Source organism: Leptodactylus fuscus, chromosome 5 (assembly GCF_031893055.1).
Source record: "Leptodactylus fuscus isolate aLepFus1 chromosome 5, aLepFus1.hap2, whole genome shotgun sequence".
NCBI classification, from domain to species: domain Eukaryota; kingdom Metazoa; phylum Chordata; class Amphibia; order Anura; family Leptodactylidae; genus Leptodactylus; species Leptodactylus fuscus.
The window spans coordinates 60,303,463-60,323,026 of NC_134269.1; the positions used below are offsets into that span (position 1 = coordinate 60,303,463).

Here is a 19,564-nt window from a genome sequence, read left to right on the forward strand (position 1 = left end):
TCACTAGAATATTGTGTTTACCAGTTGTACTGTGATGATACACTTGTCACATTTGTGTACTTGCATTTAATATTTCACTTTATTTCTCTACAATAGCTAATATTTATTGCTATAGAATAGTTAGGAAAAATGACTGGAACGGTTTATCTGTATGTAGCGCACCACATTCCCTAAAAGGGGAAAAAACCCGCACCATTTCACAAAATGTAATGATTGTCTTTTTTCCATTTCTATACTTTTCTCTCCTGGATGACGGGTATTTGGCAATTTTGTATATGTGACGTGACATTTTTCAGTCAATTTCTTAGTAGGAGGTATACATATCATCTGCAGGGACTCAATTTATACGCATCACATACATTTGACAATATCCACTGGTGGTGCAGGTTTTTTGGCCGCAACTGTATATGATCAAAGAGCCGTCCAATAACTCTACTGTACCAATGTACTAAATCTGTGTGGTCCTCACAGGGCAAGGACTGCAATCTTATGGAAGCAAAAAAAACAACAACTTTCCATTCCACGACAGCAAGCAGAGATCCAGTGCTCTTTATTTTCTGTTCCGTTTATTATGTAGCAGTGTGTAGTTATGGTGGTAGTCAAAATGAAACAAATGTGTCATTTTAGGACAACCAGAACTCCTAGAGGCCTCCATTAGCGAGGGAGGGGGCATTAGGATGGGAGGCGCCATGTCTGGAAGGCCTGGGATGACCATATGTTACAGTATATGCTGAATTTTAGTAAGGCTGTGTTCACATTGGTTTGTAAGGTTCTGTTAGGAGCTGTCAAAAGAAAATTTGTTGCATCCTACACTTTATTTATTTATTTTTTGTCCTATAAAAATGGCAGACACCATAGTGGAAACCTAATGGACCACATTGCAGACAGTGGGGTCTCCCGGGCTCGATTGGTTTCCATAAAATAATAGATCTGTCTCCAGTTTCTGTTTTGTTTTTCTGGTCCTAGAATCGCTTGAAGCATCTTGACTCACTTTTGACTTTTTTGTTAGGAAATCTATCAAGGTACATCTTCTATTCTTAAACAAACGTTGCCAGTAGTAGTGTTTGGAACATAAAGGGATTTAGTTCATTTCCACAATGACGGAGTTGTGTAGCCTGCTGCAGTATTGAACCCAGCAGAATACCAATGACTGACAAGACCTAGAACATGGATGTGTCAGACAAATCATTACTGATCATGGTTGTTTGGAGCAGAGCCGCCATATCCATCATAAAGATATCAAGTTAAAATGGACTTTATTACAACTATAGCTTTAAAATAAACCTCTATAAACAATGAAGTTTTGTGTGACAATGGCGTGGCTCCCCACAAATGGATCTGGCTTTAGGGTGAAGCTCCACAGCTGCTGTCCGAAGTCCACTACAGTAACTAAAGCAATAAAGAAAACAGGAACAAAGCGCTTCATAGGGTAATATGTCACTATAGGGGGGGCCATCACATATAAGTAGAAGGACGGTAGAGGTGCGAGCCATTACATATAAATGTGGCTGCTGCAGAGGTCTGACAAGTCACATATACATGTAAGGGCCACAGAGGTTCAAGATGTCAAATATAATTGTCACCCCCCCCAGAGGTCGGAGATGTCACATAACTGTGGAGGCTGTAAGAGTCTAAGGTTTTACGTATTAATGTGGGTGGATTAGAGATTGGTGACCTCACACGTTAATATGGGTAATGTAGAGATCAGAGACATCACACATAAATGTATGGTCAGAGATGTCTCGGATGAATGTGGGAAGTCTCATGCAGATATTTCCTTTTAGTATGCTGTGTAAGAGTGAGTAGTGGTCTTTAGAGGAGGTTCCTTCTGAGCTAGAGCAGGAAGCTCTCTGCAGAATTCTCTTTAATTCTGACTCAAGCCAACCGTGCATTGCATAGTTGGTAATTCATCTGAAGTGTCGGCATGTAATACTCCATTTTCCCTGTATCTGCCAATGCCAGGAGCGCCCTCAGCAAACAGCTGATCTTCCCTGCATTCTGAAAGGGGTTGTCTATAAGGGACAATCTTTGTATTGGGTTATACATACATTAATACTTCCCCTCTTATACTATATACGTTTTCCATGTGTAGGCTTTCCACATAATATTTGGTTTACGCAATGGCTGTGAAGAAGTGTACATCTTCAGTTCTGTCCAGAAATAACCACCCAAAGTTTCTGAACAATTTCCATGACTTCATGATATATTTAGATGATAATGCAGGATGCTGGGTCCCGGGAGATCAGTGGATATAAAAAACATAACATTTGTTTTTCTAGCAATTTCCTACTCGTTCCTATCCTACGTGAGCCATGCTTTACACAAACATCTCCTTCCTGCATCGCTTTATTACAGCAGGTCTTTAGGTGCGAATACACATTGTGTTCAGGTAATTGTGGTAATAAGGAGCCTAATAAAACCTTCTAATGTCATCTTGTAAATGAGAAGACATGTTTATTTAGTGTCTATAAATGTTTAACACCCATTTTCATGTAACATAAAATGCCAATACATAAAGTAAAGAAGCCATCATTGAATTTAAGGTCTGGAGGTCTGAACTTTGGGACCCCCACCTGTTTTGGCTTTTCTCTTGCACAACTCACTCTCAGCCACCCACTTTGCAGGAAATTGCAACATTGCCCCATTGAAGTGAATGAGGGTGTGTGCTAGTTGCCTGTACAGTGAGGTGCTGTGCATGGAAATCTTTTGGGGGAGCTGCGGCTTTGGTTGGCACTAGAGCCCCTTCATTATAAGTCTTCTCAGTATTTTGGTTTCGATCTCTAAAGTTGGGTGTAGATTGATGTCTTTTTTTCGAGATCAGCCAACCATCTAATGTGTATGGTGTCTCTGGACTCTGTCCCGACATCAGATCTAAAGATAATGTACAGTTTTTTTTTTTAACATGTCCAATCCTTTTGTTGTCAGAGAATATGAGGTGTCTGATACACAGCACAAAAAACACAGCAGAAGAATTTGGCAGGGGTTAAAGAGGACCTTTCATGGATTTGGCCACATGTGGTGTTATATACCGCTGGAAAGTCGACAGTGCACTTAATTCAGTGCACTGTCTGCTTTCCCGATCTGTGCCCCGGGTGAAGTGCTAGTGGTCCCGGTACCGTAGATCTTCACAGTCAGAAAGGAATTCCTGACAGTCTGTCGGGAACGTCCTTCTTCACAGCAGCGCCTATCGTGCTGTACAGTGTAAGCGGGGAGGAACACCCCCTCCCCTCCTGATAATACTCATCTATGGACGAGCACTGTGAGCAGAGGGAGGGAGACTTTACTCTTCGCTCACACAGTACAGCGCTATAGGCGCTGCTGCTGTGAAAAAGGACGTTCCTGACAGTGTCAGAAACGCCCTTCTGACGGTGAAGAGCTACGATACCAGCACCGCTAGCTGTTCACCCGGGGCACAGATCGGGAAAGCTGACAGTGCACTGAATTCAGCTCGCTGTCGGCTTTCCATGGGTATATAACACCGAATGTGCCCAAATCCATGAAAGGTCCTCTTTAAATGCATCATGTTTTTTTTTTTTCACAGTGCATTTCATTGTGATTTTGCAGAGTTTTCCTCTGTGGACTCTCTGCCCCTATTACATACACATATGAAAATCGCCACCATTTCCACAGATATAATTGATATGCTGCGATTCTTATAAACACAGCTTTTCTGCTGCTGATTTTTTTTCTGAAATTTGTGGATAGGATTAGCCAGAATCCCATCCATTTCGCAGGTTAAAGGGGTTGTTCAGTTTCATATATTGAGAGACAAATCTTTTTATCTGTATCGTGGAAAGTCAGGGGACATTCACATTACCGTTATAAACATTACAGGATAAGAGCAATGGACATTAATGCTAGTAGAGTGTTTGACACCAAAGGAGCCCCCTTAGTCTACATCTATTCCCAATTATGCTAATGGTAAAAAAAAACATGCCAGAAGTTTTCTTTTGTGCACAAAAAAGTGGATGAGAGCAATGGACTGTAACCCTTTCCCTGACATGGATGTATATCTTGCGTCCTGAGGGGGATGCAGTTCACTAGCTGAGGACATATGTAATACCTTCTTACTAGTCATGCTGATATCTTTGGATATGTAAGAGCTATTAAGATGACCCAGAGTGGTTTGCCGTTAAAAATACTATTCAGAAAGTTATTCGGCTGATACACATCTGACGTGTATGGCCCAATTTACTGTTTTTGCTATGATAAGTACATGATGATTAGATTTCTGAGTATTGCGCATAGCTTTACTTGTAGACCCTTTCTTTATATTGCCTTTTTACTCTTCTCAGAATGTGGCTTGACTGTGCATAGAGGCTGCAGAGACATCGTAGATTCCTGTGCGAAGATAAAGGTAGGTTTTATGGTCCATGTCCTTGCTTTCTTCTTGAGTAAATGTGTAGCTGAGTGACATATTTGATATTTCCCATCCGGTGAAGGTTGGGACTACACTTCAAGAAAAGATAAATGTTCAATATCTACTGCACATGGCACCTCCACTACTTCTTGGAGGACAAACACATCTTGTATATTGAATGTAACATAGCAGAACTCGTCCAGCCTATTCTGTTTATTGTTATATCCACTTAGTTGAACTGAAAGGATTGATTACTGCTCCTGTGAACAGCGCAGAGGATTTAAGCAGCACCAATAACAATATTACTGACAAATGTCTTTTCTTTGCAGGAAGAAAAGTTTTTACAACCACAGACCACTACTACTCAAACCGTGGTCATGAGAAATAAAGGTAAGCAGTGTCAAAACCTCTACATTTTGTTACAATATATTGAGGACACGGTTACATTCAGTTTAATGTACAATAGAAAAATTTGTCGAGTTGGACAAGATTAGAAAATGGAGAATTTTTTTTCCCCCAGAAACTGCGCCACCCTTGTCCATATGTGTTGTCTGGTATTGCAGCTCAGTGCAAGTAAATACTGTAGTACTAGACACAGCCTGTGGACAACAATCATGTTGTTGGGGAAAAAAAGTCCAATTCCTTGCAGTCCCAGACGACCTCTTACACTAGGTTCACATGTTCGTTGGGATTTCCATTCTCTGGGTCCACTTGGGAGTGAGGGGCGGCATCCCAGAACAGTGCAGGTGTGAACCGAGCCTTAAATAGTAAGGTTCTAAAAGGCATTGCCTTATACATTTATTAATAATGCCAGTGTAGTAAGAGGTGCAGCTCTTGCCATCTCCCCTAATTTAGTAAAAGGCGCATGTCTCTGCTTGAGTCTGCTGCTCTGAAAATCTCTTTCCTTATGCGAAGCCGTATATATTTGTGCGTGAACGTTGTGCTTTTCATTTCACTCTCTAATCTGTTTATTTCAGTTTTTGGCATTAAGTGAACATTAATGTGAACAATTGCATAATAGATTTGTTAATACTTTTTAGGTTCCCAACCAAAGGAGCGGCCTCGCTCTGCAATCGTGGCGGTAGATGATAAGTCTTTGATGACGCTTGGCTTCAACGCCAGAAGACCGCAGACCGCTCTGTCTATATCCAAAAGTATCTCCACGCAAAATATTTCAGGGTATGAAGTTTTTATTTCGCTGTTTAAATCCAATAAAAGGCAAAAAAAAAAAAAAAAACTATTGGAGTTGTTCTCTCTTATCTTATACATTATGTGGCCACTTATAGTACAGGGAAAAATTTTGCACTAAAGTTTTCATGAATTCTCCTCTTTCAGGCTTGGACGTGATGACAATCTTCTGGGCAGCCTGAGAGCTTTGTCTCAGTCAACAGACTCTTTGCACAAAGGCAGTAAAGCCAATGAGTCTATGGAGTCGCTGAGCGATGAAGGTAATAGACATAACTGTGCAGCTTATTTTCTTCCTAGCAACTTTTTTTTTTTTTTAAATGTAGATTGTGAGCCCCACATAGAGCTCACAATGTACATTTTTTTCCCTATCAGTGTGTGTTTTTGGGAGTATGGGATGGAAAGCCACGTAAACACGGGGAGAACATACAAACTCCTTGCAGGTGCTTTTTTTTTTGCCCTTGGTGGGATTCGAGCCGAGGACTCCAGTGCTGCAAGGCTGCAATGCTAACCATTGAGCCACTGTGTGGCCCCAAAGCTTAGCAACTTTTTAAAGGGGGTTTGTCTCCAAAATCCGGATTAACCCATCCAAAATGGTTATAGAAAGAATTGGGCATGGATAGAAGCTTGATTGATAGTTCTCTCTCTGTATGCATGTAGGGGCAGACTTGTCAGTCAACAGGGAGAAGTGGAGGAAAGCCGCCCGCAGGAAACGCTTCTCCCTGTGCCTACCTATTTCTAAAACTATATTTTCTCTGAAGCTCTATTCACTGTAATGAGGGAGCCTGTTAGGGTATGTTCACACAGAGTTTTTGGCAGGCGGATTTTGGCGCGGAATCCGCCTCAAAGACGGCCTGCAAAAATGGTTCCCATTGAGTTCAATTGGAGACTCACTTTTTTTCTCAAGAAGCAACATGACGTAACTTGCCGCGGATTCGCGGCTCGAGCCACGCTCCTGTTTAGGTCCATTCATTCGGACCTATTCAGCAGCGGGATACCGCGACGTTGCTGCTAGCCACACGGAATGTTCGCAAGGCAGAACATACCCTTACAGTGCACTGCCATTGTTAGGAGGGGTTGTTCGCACAGTAAAAGTTTTACAAAAAAAATTTCAGCTTCAGGATTTTCTCACTTGTACAAATTCTGCATCAAATTCTGTCTCCCTTTCACTGCAATGGGATTTATCAGGCGCAATCTGCCTGAAGATCAAGCATTATGCGTTTTTTTGTTTTTTTTCTTCTAGCTGAAAAAAATCCACTAGAGGATTTAGAGAAATAAAAAATCAGCTTCTAATTCCCATTGAAAGGAATGGAGGCTGGGAATGGTTCAGGCAGAATTAGGAGCTGATTTTGAGGTGGAATCTATCTCAAATTCAGTGCTAATTCCTCCATGTGAACATCCTAAATCTGCAGACCGGTTTGCTTTGTAAGACCGTTAGCTTCATATTGTCGCCTGCCTCTTCCTATGTACTAACAATTGCTAACTAAATATTTTGCTCACAGGTGCTGATCTGTATGAGGGGCAGCTCATGGGAGAGTTTGAGATGGATTCGAGGCAACTGGAGAAAGCGTCATGGAGTGAAGCAGTAGACAGCGTGTTTCTTATGCAACAAATGAAAGATGTTGTGAAACGCCAGGATGTTATTTATGGTGAGGAGTCTTAGACCCTTTGCTTTGTGTGTGTTACTTGCACTACGTGCATTCTAGATAAGCATGTTCTTCCTTGTAAACCACATAACCTCTTATACAAACTTCTGATACTGATCTCCATTTTTTTTGGCTAATTTACAATCAAGACAAAAAGCAAATTAAATAGTAAACCCATTCACATTGGTCAGACAACCCTTTCAAGTGGTATGACCAGAGACCCAGTTACAGAAAGCTTTTATTCTGCAAATATTAATAATTCTGTCTTTGTGCACAGAGCTTATGCAGACGGAAATGCACCATATCCTCAGACTGAAGATCATGAGTGACATCTACTGTCAGGGAATGTCGTCTGAACTCCAGTACGAGCAGCAAGTCATCGAGAAGATCTTTCCGTGCATGGAAGATCTGCTGAATATACATACGCGGTTCTTTCAACGAATGTTGGAAAGGAAAAAAGAGTCAATGGCTGAGAAAAGTGAGAAGAACTTTGTCATCAAAAGGATTGGAGATATTTGCTCGCACCAGGTAACATCCGTTGTGATTGTACATTGTCCCTTTAAGGCAGCAGCCTGTGTAGTAAAGTTACGTATTTGTTAGGTTTGTTTTGGTCGGTACTAATACATTGGAAGAGCTCCATCTACTCCAGAGGCCTAAGGTTAGGCTCTTATTGTAAAATTTTCAACTGACTTAGAGGAGGATTCTGCCTCACTCCGCTCCAAATGATGTCCTATTCTTTTCAATGGTAGTCAGTGACATATGTTTTGTTTTTTCAGGACCATGCGTGGATTCTGTGGCTGATTCAGCTGTAGAATCTGTGACAAAGACTCTGGCTCTTTAGCCCGATTGTGTCTGGAGCTCATCAGCGAGCAAAGCTGCGCTGCAAAGCTAAAACACTGCTTCAGTTTTTTGCCATAAGGCCAGAATTGGGAGAGGAATCGGAGGTAGAAGACTGCCTCAAATTCCACCATATGATCCTAGCCTTACAGACAACGTTCTATAGGGAGGAAGTATAAACCAGCAGAAAGTAAACTCTTCCTTTAGTACCATTTATTTGTACTTAGCTACCTAATAAATAAGAGTCTTGCCAATAAGAGCCTTGAAATGTGACACGGGATATTGGCACACCAGCCACCCATTTATAGTCAGTTATGTAGGAATTGTAGTTCCTTAGAAGTAGTTGTAGGCTAGATGATACATTTGACACTGTTCTGCTTCTCTTTGAGTAGATCCATTAAAGGTATGGCTTCTTACAAACAATGCTACATGGGGGGAAAAGTTAGTAAATGAACTTTGTTAGGTCCCCAATACACATAAGAGAAATTCCATGTGAACATGATGGTTTTAGAGCAGTTAGGTGATTATCTTGTGTCTATAAGCGTCTCCCCGACAGAGGATGCTGGAGGGGAGACTCTGAGAGAAATGCCCAGTAGCAGCTCATTGACCCCGCTGGGTACCTGGAAGGTATAGTTGTTGGCAGAGACAACTAATGAAGGAGTTTTAACACATTTAGGCTGAGACTCCAAATTACAGAAAAGAAGTGTTTTTATTTATTTATTTATTTTGTTTGAGCCAACGCCAGTAGTGGATTGAGCAGGTCGTACTGCCAACATATTTCCCATTACTTTTGTAGCCAATCTTGGCTTCGACTTAAAAAAAATACAACAACATCTGCAACAAAAAACAGCTGCGTTTCCACAGTGTAGGGCTTCAGCCTTAGTCTAATTTTAAAGCATCTGAACAAGCCCCTTCTCCTAATCTCTTTCAAAGCAAATGGGGATCTGCAAGAAGTTACTGGAGTCTTTCTTTGCTAATAGAATGTGAATTGAAAGAATGGAAAGTCAGAAATTCATAATGAGTTTTAATCAAGAGTTTAGTCATAACCAGTTCTTGGCCCACTGGCATCAAGGCAATGGGAAAGGCATTTGAGGGAAATGGGCATTTACCTTGTGGTATACAACTCCCAAGATGAGGGTTTGCAAACCAGACCTGCAACTTTTTTTTGTTTGTGTATGGTTTTATGTAGAATTCACCAGTCAATTCTCATTAGTCATCTTTACATCTAATGTGTCTGCTATTTAATAGAAATGTCATCTATTTTATGTCTTCTGGTTTTACTAGATCGAAAGTTGTATAACATTGAGATACAAGTATATACAATCAAGACAATTCTGTCTGAGCTAAGCCTGGACAGCATTGTCTAGGACTGGATACTTGCTTCTTACTTGATTCTTGCTGCTGAGGCATGTAGCTCACAGAGCGTTGTCTGGTCATGGTACAATTGTATCCACAGCTAAGCCCACGGTTCACCGCCTGTCACTATAAACATAAGTGTTCTCAGTCACTAAGAACAATGGTAGCAAATGAAACCAAAAGGTATATTGCAAACTTGTAGAACTTTGTGTTTTTATAGCGATCTAACTTTACAAACTTAACCAGAAACCCCCTCCAAGTTCCACTGACCTAATTGTTTGCTGAAATGGCTTTTCAGTTTTCTGGAGAAAATGCAGAGCGTATGATTAAAACATACGGTAAATTCTGCGGTCACCACAAGGAGGCGTTGGATTACTTCAAGGATCTGTTGGCTAAAGACAAAAGATTTCAGGCCTTTGTAAAGGTATGGAATAAGTAGTGTATTATTATACTTGGGTAGTGTGTGGGTGGGTATATATATATATATATATATATATATATATATATATTATATATCAATGTTCATGGTTTTTTATCTGTTTCAGAAAAAGAGTAGTAGCCCCCTAGTGAGGCGAATGGGGATTCCAGAATGCCTCTTATTGGTAACGCAAAGGATTACCAAGTACCCAATCATCTTGGAGCGAATCCTGCATTATACGGAAGGTAATTTCTTCATACATACATGTAAGCAGACTGTTTAGCCAGCATTAGATGCTAGACCCACATCTACAACATTTTCATTGGGGAGTTTTTTGTAGCCCAGGAAAGTGTTATACTAGATAACCTTAACCCCTTACTGACCACCAGTATGATTTCCAGGTTACTTACTAGACTTTATTACACCTTGATGGCAAATGACTATTTTACATCCTAGCAATGTGGCAGTAAGCTGATAAAAATGACTCCTGACTTCATCTGCTGCTGCTCTTGTGCTGTCATTCTTCAATGTATGGGTGTTAGAGACCACATATATGTTAGTGGCGTCTTCCATTTTATATTTAATAGTGGTGCTGAGGGGGTGCATAAATATAAAAACCTCTCGTCTTCACTGTCTCCATCTGCAGTGGTGCCAGCTCTGGTCTTCTGAATACAGATCCCTCAGCATCCCCACCAGTCATACCCTGCATGTGCTAGGGAACCACTGTATCCAATCATAGGCCTCAGTGGTGACCTCTTCATAAACTGGATGTGACTGCTCTTTTGTGCCATTTGTGAAGAGGTGACCACTAAGGTCTCTGATTGGCACAAACGTCCGGGGGGACCTGTCAACTGAAAACCAGAGCTGCTCCAACTGGAAAATAAGGCCCAGAGACAGAGGAGTAAGTGTGTGTGTGTCGTGTTCCCATCCACTTGGCTGCGCATGGCACTGCAGATTGTCCCATTCACTTCTCAATGGGCCTCACTGCAATTCTTTGCAAATCCTAGTAAAGGAGACAAACCAGATTACCAGTTGTGGCTCCCCTTTTTGTCAAGGATTGGTGCTGGTCATAGTGGTTGGAACCATACTGTATAGCCCTGTGATACTGCGTCAGATTTTGTGAATAGAAATAAAACCTTTAAAATAGGACAACTGCTTTTATTATATTCTAGGTATTCAGTGTTGTTTTTCTGTGATATAACTAGAATTTGATATTTCAGAAAATGAGGGGGAACATCAGTCTGTGACCTACGCCCTTAGCCTGGTAAAGGAGGTTCTAAATGGAGTCAATAATAAAGTGAGAAATTACGAGATGAAGAAGCGCCTCAATGAGATCTACAGTAAGACAGACAGCAAGTCTATACAACGGATGAAGAGTGGGCAGATGTTTGCCAAGGAAGATCTAAAGAGAAGGAAATTTGTTCGTGATGGTCCTGTGTTTTTGAGATCCAACCAGACAAGTAGATCGAAGGGTAAGATATTTGGATCTTAACCCTTTAAATAACAGATGGCTTTTGACAGAGTTTCTGGAGATATGTTGAATCATCTGCACACAGACAGCAAGTACATTCTCCCTGAAATGCTAGAGTCCCAGTGCGGCTGCTTTGGAGGACGATCCATTTCAGAGGCTCAGCTTTTTTACACCGTGACATCAGTACAATTAAGTTGTGTGTTAGTCATCCTCGCCCACAAGCAGTCTCCTGCCAAGAACAACCAGTTCTCCCAGTCTCCACCCTGCTGGAGGAGCATTTTGTTTTTCCCTATTCCATCAACACCAACTTTACAAGGCTTGGTAACCTGGTTTTCTTGGCTATGAAGTGTCTCCATCAGCGTAGACAGGAAGCAAAAGGAAAGGGAGGGAAAAAAAACTCATGGTTTAAGCTATTTTTTGCTGCTCATGAACTAAAGAGCCTGAAAACAATCATCCTTTCCAGATGAATCGTCCGTTGTAGGACCTGTTTTTTTTTTTTTTTTTTTTTTTTTAATCCTGCTACTGCAAATTGGACCATTTATCTGATGCTGAATGTGTTACATAGAGACGTGAGCCAGTTCTGGCTATGACACAGTAGCGTTATTCATGGCACCGTCCACAATGGTAGACAAAGCAAAGCTGGAAATTCTGCTCAATGGCAGAAAGGTTACAATGAATTTATTATATTTTACACTCAACCTTCTTTTTTGTGACTTCTTTTACAGAGGCCCTGGCTGTACTTCTGTCTGATGTTTTAGTCTTCCTTCAAGAAAAGGACCAGAAATATGTCTTTGCATCACTGGTGAGGAGCATTCACATGGATGAACTGTTCACTGTCAGTCTATGGCAACTACATGTCTGCAATACCTATTATTATTATTACTGTGTAGATCTATAGAGAATAAATGGCAGAAAGCTATGGAACAGTCCCCTCGTGTCCTAGTAAGGTTTTGGCCTACGCTGATTTAGTCTGTTTTGGGTAGGGAGAAAAAAAGGTATCCAATGATGGGATCCCTTTAACCCTTTGCAATTACTAACATGTAGGAATAGCCTTAAGAAATGGAAATTGTAAACGGACACAGCTAGTATCCGATGCTAAAATCGTGTGCGGACATTAGCTACGGACACTACCTACGTTAGTGTGAACCCAGCCTAACTCTAAACCCTACTTTTTTTGCCTTTTATTAAAGACAAAAGTGAAGAAAGCCAAAAATGTGTGTACATCTTCTTTTTATGGCTTCTATGTACACTTTGTACACCCCTATACACATGCAAACTGAGCTCATCCCAGTTTGCACATGTTTTTTAATAGTGTAAGGAGAGTAATCTGCTTCCAGACACCTCTCCTGGGGAAACTAAGTATTGGGAGTGATCAAATTCAACGTTCTCTATTCCACCAAACTCATATGTCCTATACAGTCAACAGGCCCTCATACACATAAAAAAATAAAAGCATGACACTCATGCCGAAAATCATCAGGCTGGTGTATACGTCAGACAGCAGACTCTCCTGCAGTGTATACTTTACAAAGCCGATCTCAGGACATCTCATACTTTATTGTCAAACCAAAAGATGGATTTGCATCTGATGAGATTCTTATTCTTCATTATGTATGAGTGTATATAGTGCAGTGTAGATGCAATACTAATGTATATTTTTCAATAAATAATGCAGCCAAAACATGTTTCATAATTTTTTTTTTACTTTTCCAAGGAGCAAAAATCAACAGTGATTTCTTTGAAGAACCTGATTGTGCGGGAGGTTGCGCACGATGAGAAGGGACTCTTCCTGATCAGTATGGTTGGTAAAGACCCTGAATTAGTAGAGGTGCTGGCCAGTACCAAGGAGGAGCGCAACAGCTGGATCGAAACCATCAAGGAAACAATGCAGACAATGTGCGTCTCTTTTACGGTGTTCTATCTTATTACTCTCTGAAGAACCTCTTTGTGTATTAACACAGCTGTCTTATTTTTACATGTAGGGAGAAAGATGAAGATGAAGGTGTTCAGAGTGAATCTGAGGAAGAAAAAAGAAACTGGGACGCAAAAGCCAAAGAACTAAAAGGTAAATAACCTTGTAAATGTACTTTATACTACGATTTGCTTTATTTGATGTTAAACTTTACCTCTTCTATATTTTTATAGTACTCTCAGATCAAAAAGCAGGTTTACCTGTAATAAACGTGTACATTGTATGACACTGTGCTGGAGCCATCAGACCTAGGCAATGTGATGTTTCAGTGTATAGCTTCAAAAAAAAGAAAAATTCTAAACTCTTTCAGTGTCTTCTCTCACACAGCAGGCATATTGGGTGTCACTAATGTAGAACACTGGTGGCTTTTACAATATTGCACAATTGCCTCAGCCACAGCCCAATCTGCCAACCACATTTTCTGCCCTCACTGTTAAATTTGCGGTGGTGGACACAGGCAAGGGCACTTTAATCTGATGCTACATGTCATGTACTGCAGTGATCTGCAGAATAGTTTTTCAGTTGTTTTACTACTATGTTAGGGAATGAAGACTATTAGAGGTTGGTGTTTTCAGCTTGGCAGCTTTTTAATTATCTGGCCACTAGATGGCAGCAATACATGATAAAAACATTTCTGAACCTGAGCAATACAGATATGAAATTCCATACATATATATAGGTAACATTGGTTTTATTTTTCTCAAATAACAGATCAGCTGCAGCAAAAAGACGATCAGATTATTGGTTTACTTGAGGAGAAAGATAAGATATTTCAAACCTTGGTGGAGGGAAGTAGTCATGACCGGAATTTCTCTACGTCGGGAAGAACTCTTTTCCGAGCAAACACAGAAGAAGCTCCTAAAGGAGAGTCCTTAATAAAAAGTGCAATAAAAGAAGGTATGGATTTACATATTAACACTCTCATATCAAGTGAAATGTTACAGGAAACAAATCTGTACACTTGTATGGCATGTGTTTAAGAACGAGAAACATTGACTACTAAGGTCATGTATACAAGAATACATTAGAGTTGGGGCCTTATTATTTTCTATTGTCATATAGTATTACAAAGGACCTAGGACAATGGGCTGAGTGTGAGTGGTTAGGCAGCAGCAGATGTTATGGGGGATACCATAGATGTGGTCTCATTTCTCTTGCTGTCCTTGTAGCAGTTCCACGATCTGGCCACTAGAGGGAATCCCTAGTAAGGCTTATAGATAAGCCGTCAGAGTAGACTGTAGAAGACTATTCACATGTATTGTTATTATTTTACAGTTGAGACTCTTCAAGTACTGTTAAACAGGAACCTATGGAGCAGCATAGTGCAGCAGGCTCCTACTAGTCCTGCAGACCTGGAGGCTGGAGTGGGATCAGTATCTCTGCCTAGAAGAGCAGAAACTTTTGGAGGCTTTGACAGCCATCAACTTAATGCTTCTAAGAGTAAGTATAAAACATTGTATTATCATGTACCCCACATATAATATAAGCATGAAAATCTAGTACACATGATGGCAACTGGCTAAATCATGTCTGTGTTCTGTACATCTCCATTGTATTACTGTGTGGCTCAGCTTTTGGTGCACATTGACAATAAGTTGCACTTATATTAGAAATGGATAGAAAGGAGTTTTCCTACCCGAAATTGAATTTTCATACTGATGCCTATCCAAGGGAGAGGTTATCAGTATGTGATTTGTCATCGCCTGACACCACACAGTTCATCTGCTTTAGCAGTCTCCGGGGAAGGGGTCAGGATGTCAGATCATCACAGATCACATACTGATGACCTATTTAGTGTATAGGTCATCAGTATGAAAATTCAATTTGGGGCTGTACATCCCCTTTAACTACGTCAGTACCGGGCCAATTTGTGGTTCAGGACCAGACACAGAGTTTTTTTTTTTTTTTTTTTTGTATGTGCAGTTTTGAGGGCTGTAACATTTTTTTCTCATTCAACTAATTTTTGCATCTTTTTTCGGGGACACATAGGACTTTATTTTTATGTTGTTTTTATTTTCGATTGTATAATTATTTTTTTTTATATCTGGGAAAATATAAACAAACTTATTTTTTTAATTTAATAACACAGTGCTACTGAAAAACTTTCTAAAATAGTTTTTTCTCTCAGTTACGGTAATTTTTATTTTGTATGGTGTCGTCGGGGGTGGGGGGCTATAACCTTTAAAACACGGTTTTATTGTCATATTTTATTTTATTTTTTTTTTATTCATATTTTTTAAAAAAACCACTTTTATTTTTTTATGTTTAAGATTGTGTCCCCATAAGGTCATAAGAGACCTTTGGGGACATCTGATCACTTTTTACTTTGTTAGGGAGGCTGATTTCCCCTGCAACTGGGGCTTGTACATTTAGCCCTAGTTGCAGGAGGGATACAGCCTCCTGCACGGTAGTATATACACCTTATAGAGCTGATCTGGGTCCTGTAGGATCTGACTCTCTCATTGAGCGCTGTATACACAGCGATCGAGAAGGCAGGGAAGGTAATAAACCTCCCATCTTCTCTCTGGAAGCATTGGCTGAAGTTACAGCTGGCTCCCAGTATCAGCAGCTGCACGATCTGACTGGACGTACTGGGACAAGGCAACTGTCAGAACAAGGTAACCACTTTCCAGACGTAAATAGTCTGGTTAAGAAATACTAAGGAGAAGTTGCCATGTTACATCACTAACTGATCAAATTTTATTGTAAGGTGGAGAGAAAGACGAAGGAGAAGATGCTCAGGATTTACGGAGAACAGAATCTGACAGTGTTCTGAAAAAGGTAAGTGTCTTCTTGTGTATGAATATTAGTCTGCCCATTGAACTTATTTCTTTTAAGCTGTATTACATGATACCTGAGTATAAGAAAGGGGAATTATGGAAATATGTCTAAGGACCCTTTCACATTAACAATTTTTCAGTGAAATAAATGGACATAGTCATTTTACTGAATGGAGCCAGTTATACTTTATTTATTTATTTATTTATTTATTTATTTATTTATTTATTTATTTCATGAACAAGGAGTCACTAGGGGGGAAAAAAAACATCGCATGCACTGTTTTTTTTCTTTCTTTTTTTTTTTTTTTTTTTCTTTAATCCTATCAGTATGTCAGCACGGGGAGAGCATACAAACTCCTTGCAGATGTGTTTTCTGGCAGGATTCGAACCCAGGACTGCAAGGCTGCCGTGCTAACCACTGAGCCACCATGTTGCCGCCATGCACTGTTTTTCTGTACTGCTTTCGGCCATGTAAGGGTAGCCTGCAAACAACTATGTTTGACCCATGAAACTCAGTCCATGTGTTAGCCAGATTTACCGGCCTGAACTTCATGCTGGGAGCAGGACTACTAACACCCTAGTTATATAAAATGCTTGGAGCCCCTGCCTCTCAGCGACATACTGTCCTGTACCAAATACAGTATGGAACAGTGTGTCGCTGAGAGGGAGGGACTCCTAGTATCCCGCTCCCAGCAGGACTCAAGCCAGTAAATCTGGATAACACACAGAGCGAATTGCAGAGGTGACACACAGTTGTGCGCTACTTACCCTAAGTCTATGGGTCTGAGATTATAAAAAAAAAAAAGGAAAAGAAAACAAAGGGTGCAGACAATCTGCCCTCAAAAAATAAATAAAATAAAGGATGGTGCGCACACACACACACACACACACACACACACACACACACACACACACACACACACACACACACACACACTAGGATGTACAGTGGCTTTTTTATACCATTCAAAACAGATTAGTCTGTATGAAAACAGCTAAAATGAGTAGTAATTTATCTATTGAATATATGGCACAGTTAGTGCATTAATATTGTGACTTTTTGAGGAGTTTGGGTATTCACACATATTAGGGTGGGCTAACACTACTGTAAAATGCTGCAGATTGGACGAGTTTGGGCAGTTGTGGACGTTGGAGCCTCACAAGGTGCCCTGCTGTACATGCAGCCCTCTGCTCTTGGCCCTGGTCTATGCCTGAGGCCGGGTGGCATATTTGCAATTTTGCAGAAAATGATTCAAAAACTGTAACTGGTGCTTTTTTTTTCCCTTTTTTTTTTTTTTTTTTTTCTGGTGACTTTGTTGCAATAATCAAAGCAAAAAGCCCTATTACCATAAGTAAATACACACTTGGGGTATACTCTCACAATGTGGGAAATTACTTTTTATTTATTTTTTTGCTGCAATTAAGCCAACCCGGAGTGGTTGCTACGAAGTGTGGCAAAAAAATGTGATTTTTAAATGCAATGAATCAATATTATCTGCTACCTTTCTGAGATACATATTGTAACTGGATGTAGCGGCTCCTATTAGAAGCAGGCAGTACAGAAGGTTGTGCTAAACATGAGAGGACACTGTGCATGTACTCCTTGAAGATCACCGCAGCTTGAGGACTTTTCCTCCTCCCTTGATCATATAAATCCTTTACTAATGGGTTACTTTTTATATCTTGTAGGGAGTGAGTCCTAGCGTAATGCTTAAGAGGAATGGGGAGGTAAGGTGTTTTTTTTTTTGTTTGTTTTTTTTTTTTAATTTTGTTATTGGTTTCCTGTACCATGTCTGACTATTACCCTGGTGGGAAGTAAAACATTACCTTTCATTTACTAGTGTATTATATTAATAAGTGACACTTTTCTTTCCGCTCCTGACAGCACGTTCTCCAGACAGTCGCCAATCTTCACAGACTTCTGAGCAATTTGCAGGTAATTCTGGTCTTCATTGAAAGTTTGTTCTTTTTAGCTTAAACCACCCGATAGCTTCAGACAGAAAATAATGAGTGTCATTCCTTATAGGCCGTGGTGCTACAACAAGACACCTTCCTTGAGCATCAGAGGTTGAGGCTAACTGAGAAACCCCTCACCCGAACCTCCTCAAAACCAAAGTCCTTGACTGAACAAGAAAAGGTGGAGCAACTGCTACAAGACATAGTTAATCTGGAAAAGCAGCAGCCAGACCACCAGGTAGTGTAGTGCATGCAATGTTGGGAGTGGGTTGTCATAGCAAGTAAGATTGCAGTGTTTGGGAGCGAGAGAGACCCCAATTTCCAAGTGTACCTATTATTTGCTGTGCATACTGAAGGAGCACTCCACCCCAAACTACATGTTCCAATGTTCTCCATTACGATCCAAGTGTAAGCCTTGCACAGGCCACTAAAATTGAGAGGCAAAAAACCCACCCCATTCATTTCAGTGGGCTTTGTATGTGGAATCCATCTGACGATAGGTCATGATGCTTCTTTTATTCTCTAGCTGAAAAATCTGATAGAGAGAAAAAAAAAATCTGTGTGACTCCCATTGAAATGAATGAGAGAGTTTGCAGCTCCTTATATCTGCCTCCCATTGGTTTTAATAAGAGGCAGTGACAGCAGACTGAAAAAATAAGCCTCCTGCTTGATGTTGTCGAAGTTTCTACTGCTGAATCACTGGTGAAACTGTTGTGCGAGGGGTTGGTTTTAGGAGAGGTGTAATGAGGCAGAATACCTTCTCAGATTCCCCTCCACATCCCTGCATGTCAACACCCTTAGTCTGGAGATAGTAAAACTTTCCCTTTCTTTATTTTAGGTTCCAGTTCAGCAAGAAAAAGTGACTCGGGGCCCCTGTTTGCCAGACAGCACAGATTCTTTAAAAAGATATACCGGTAATTCTATTGCACCAAAACAGGAGCCTTTGGACTCTAAACCCTCTACTGTTCCCAAAAAGGACACATTGTCACGGACTGAGAGTAAACAAAAAGGAAAAGGCCACTTCAGTTTACTCGGGAGTCAAACTAGCAAACCTGTAGAGGGCCCTACCACCAATCGCCTCTTCAACTTATCCAAAACCAAGGACAAGAAGGAGAAAAAGAAGAAATCTAAAGGAAACCATTGTACAAACTCTGGTAAGTGAAAACTGTCATATAGGGTATACACCGGTATATATTCAGGAACAGCACACTACAGGTCTAGTTGAAATCCATCCACCCAGATTTTTCCCTTTTGGGACCATAGGCATGTCTGCGATTCTCAAAAATTTGTCTGAGAGTAGGCAGTGATGTCACGTGAATGATGTACTTTATAATGATGAGCATTAGAGATGAGCGAGTACTATTCAAAACTCCCGTTTCGAATAGCACGCACCCATAGGAATGAATGGCCGCTTCCATTCATTCCTATGGGTGCGTGCTATTCGAAATGGGAGTTTCGAATAGTACTCGCTCCTCTCTAATGAGCATTAGTTCTGTCTTTTATTTTTTGTTCTCTACATCACCCACTCCTTTAAGTCTATTGAAACCTGAAAAATTACTTTGAAGTCAATTTGCAAAGTGTTT

The 19,564-nt window shown here is 40.5% G+C and overlaps 1 protein-coding gene across 8 annotated transcripts in view; it reads left to right on the plus strand.

Annotated features, from left to right (window-relative positions):
- The window catches only part of AKAP13 (A-kinase anchoring protein 13), a 177,184-nt gene that overhangs the window by 152,246 nt on the left and 5,374 nt on the right, over positions 1–19,564 (plus strand). For all 8 annotated transcript variants that reach the window (XM_075273246.1, XM_075273241.1, XM_075273249.1 and 5 more), the window contains 19 exons: positions 4,296–4,357; positions 4,690–4,750; positions 5,401–5,539; positions 5,696–5,808; positions 7,048–7,194; positions 7,469–7,719; positions 9,683–9,808; positions 9,930–10,047; positions 11,023–11,274; positions 11,999–12,075; positions 12,988–13,169; positions 13,256–13,338; positions 13,957–14,142; positions 14,521–14,685; positions 15,956–16,026; positions 17,715–17,753; positions 17,911–17,961; positions 18,052–18,219; positions 18,820–19,135. In XM_075273246.1, the coding sequence (XP_075129347.1) occupies positions 4,296–4,357; positions 4,690–4,750; positions 5,401–5,539; positions 5,696–5,808; positions 7,048–7,194; positions 7,469–7,719; positions 9,683–9,808; positions 9,930–10,047; positions 11,023–11,274; positions 11,999–12,075; positions 12,988–13,169; positions 13,256–13,338; positions 13,957–14,142; positions 14,521–14,685; positions 15,956–16,026; positions 17,715–17,753; positions 17,911–17,961; positions 18,052–18,219; positions 18,820–19,135 (2,607 nt within the window). The remainder of the gene's footprint in view (positions 1–4,295; positions 4,358–4,689; positions 4,751–5,400; positions 5,540–5,695; positions 5,809–7,047; positions 7,195–7,468; positions 7,720–9,682; positions 9,809–9,929; positions 10,048–11,022; positions 11,275–11,998; positions 12,076–12,987; positions 13,170–13,255; positions 13,339–13,956; positions 14,143–14,520; positions 14,686–15,955; positions 16,027–17,714; positions 17,754–17,910; positions 17,962–18,051; positions 18,220–18,819; positions 19,136–19,564) is intronic.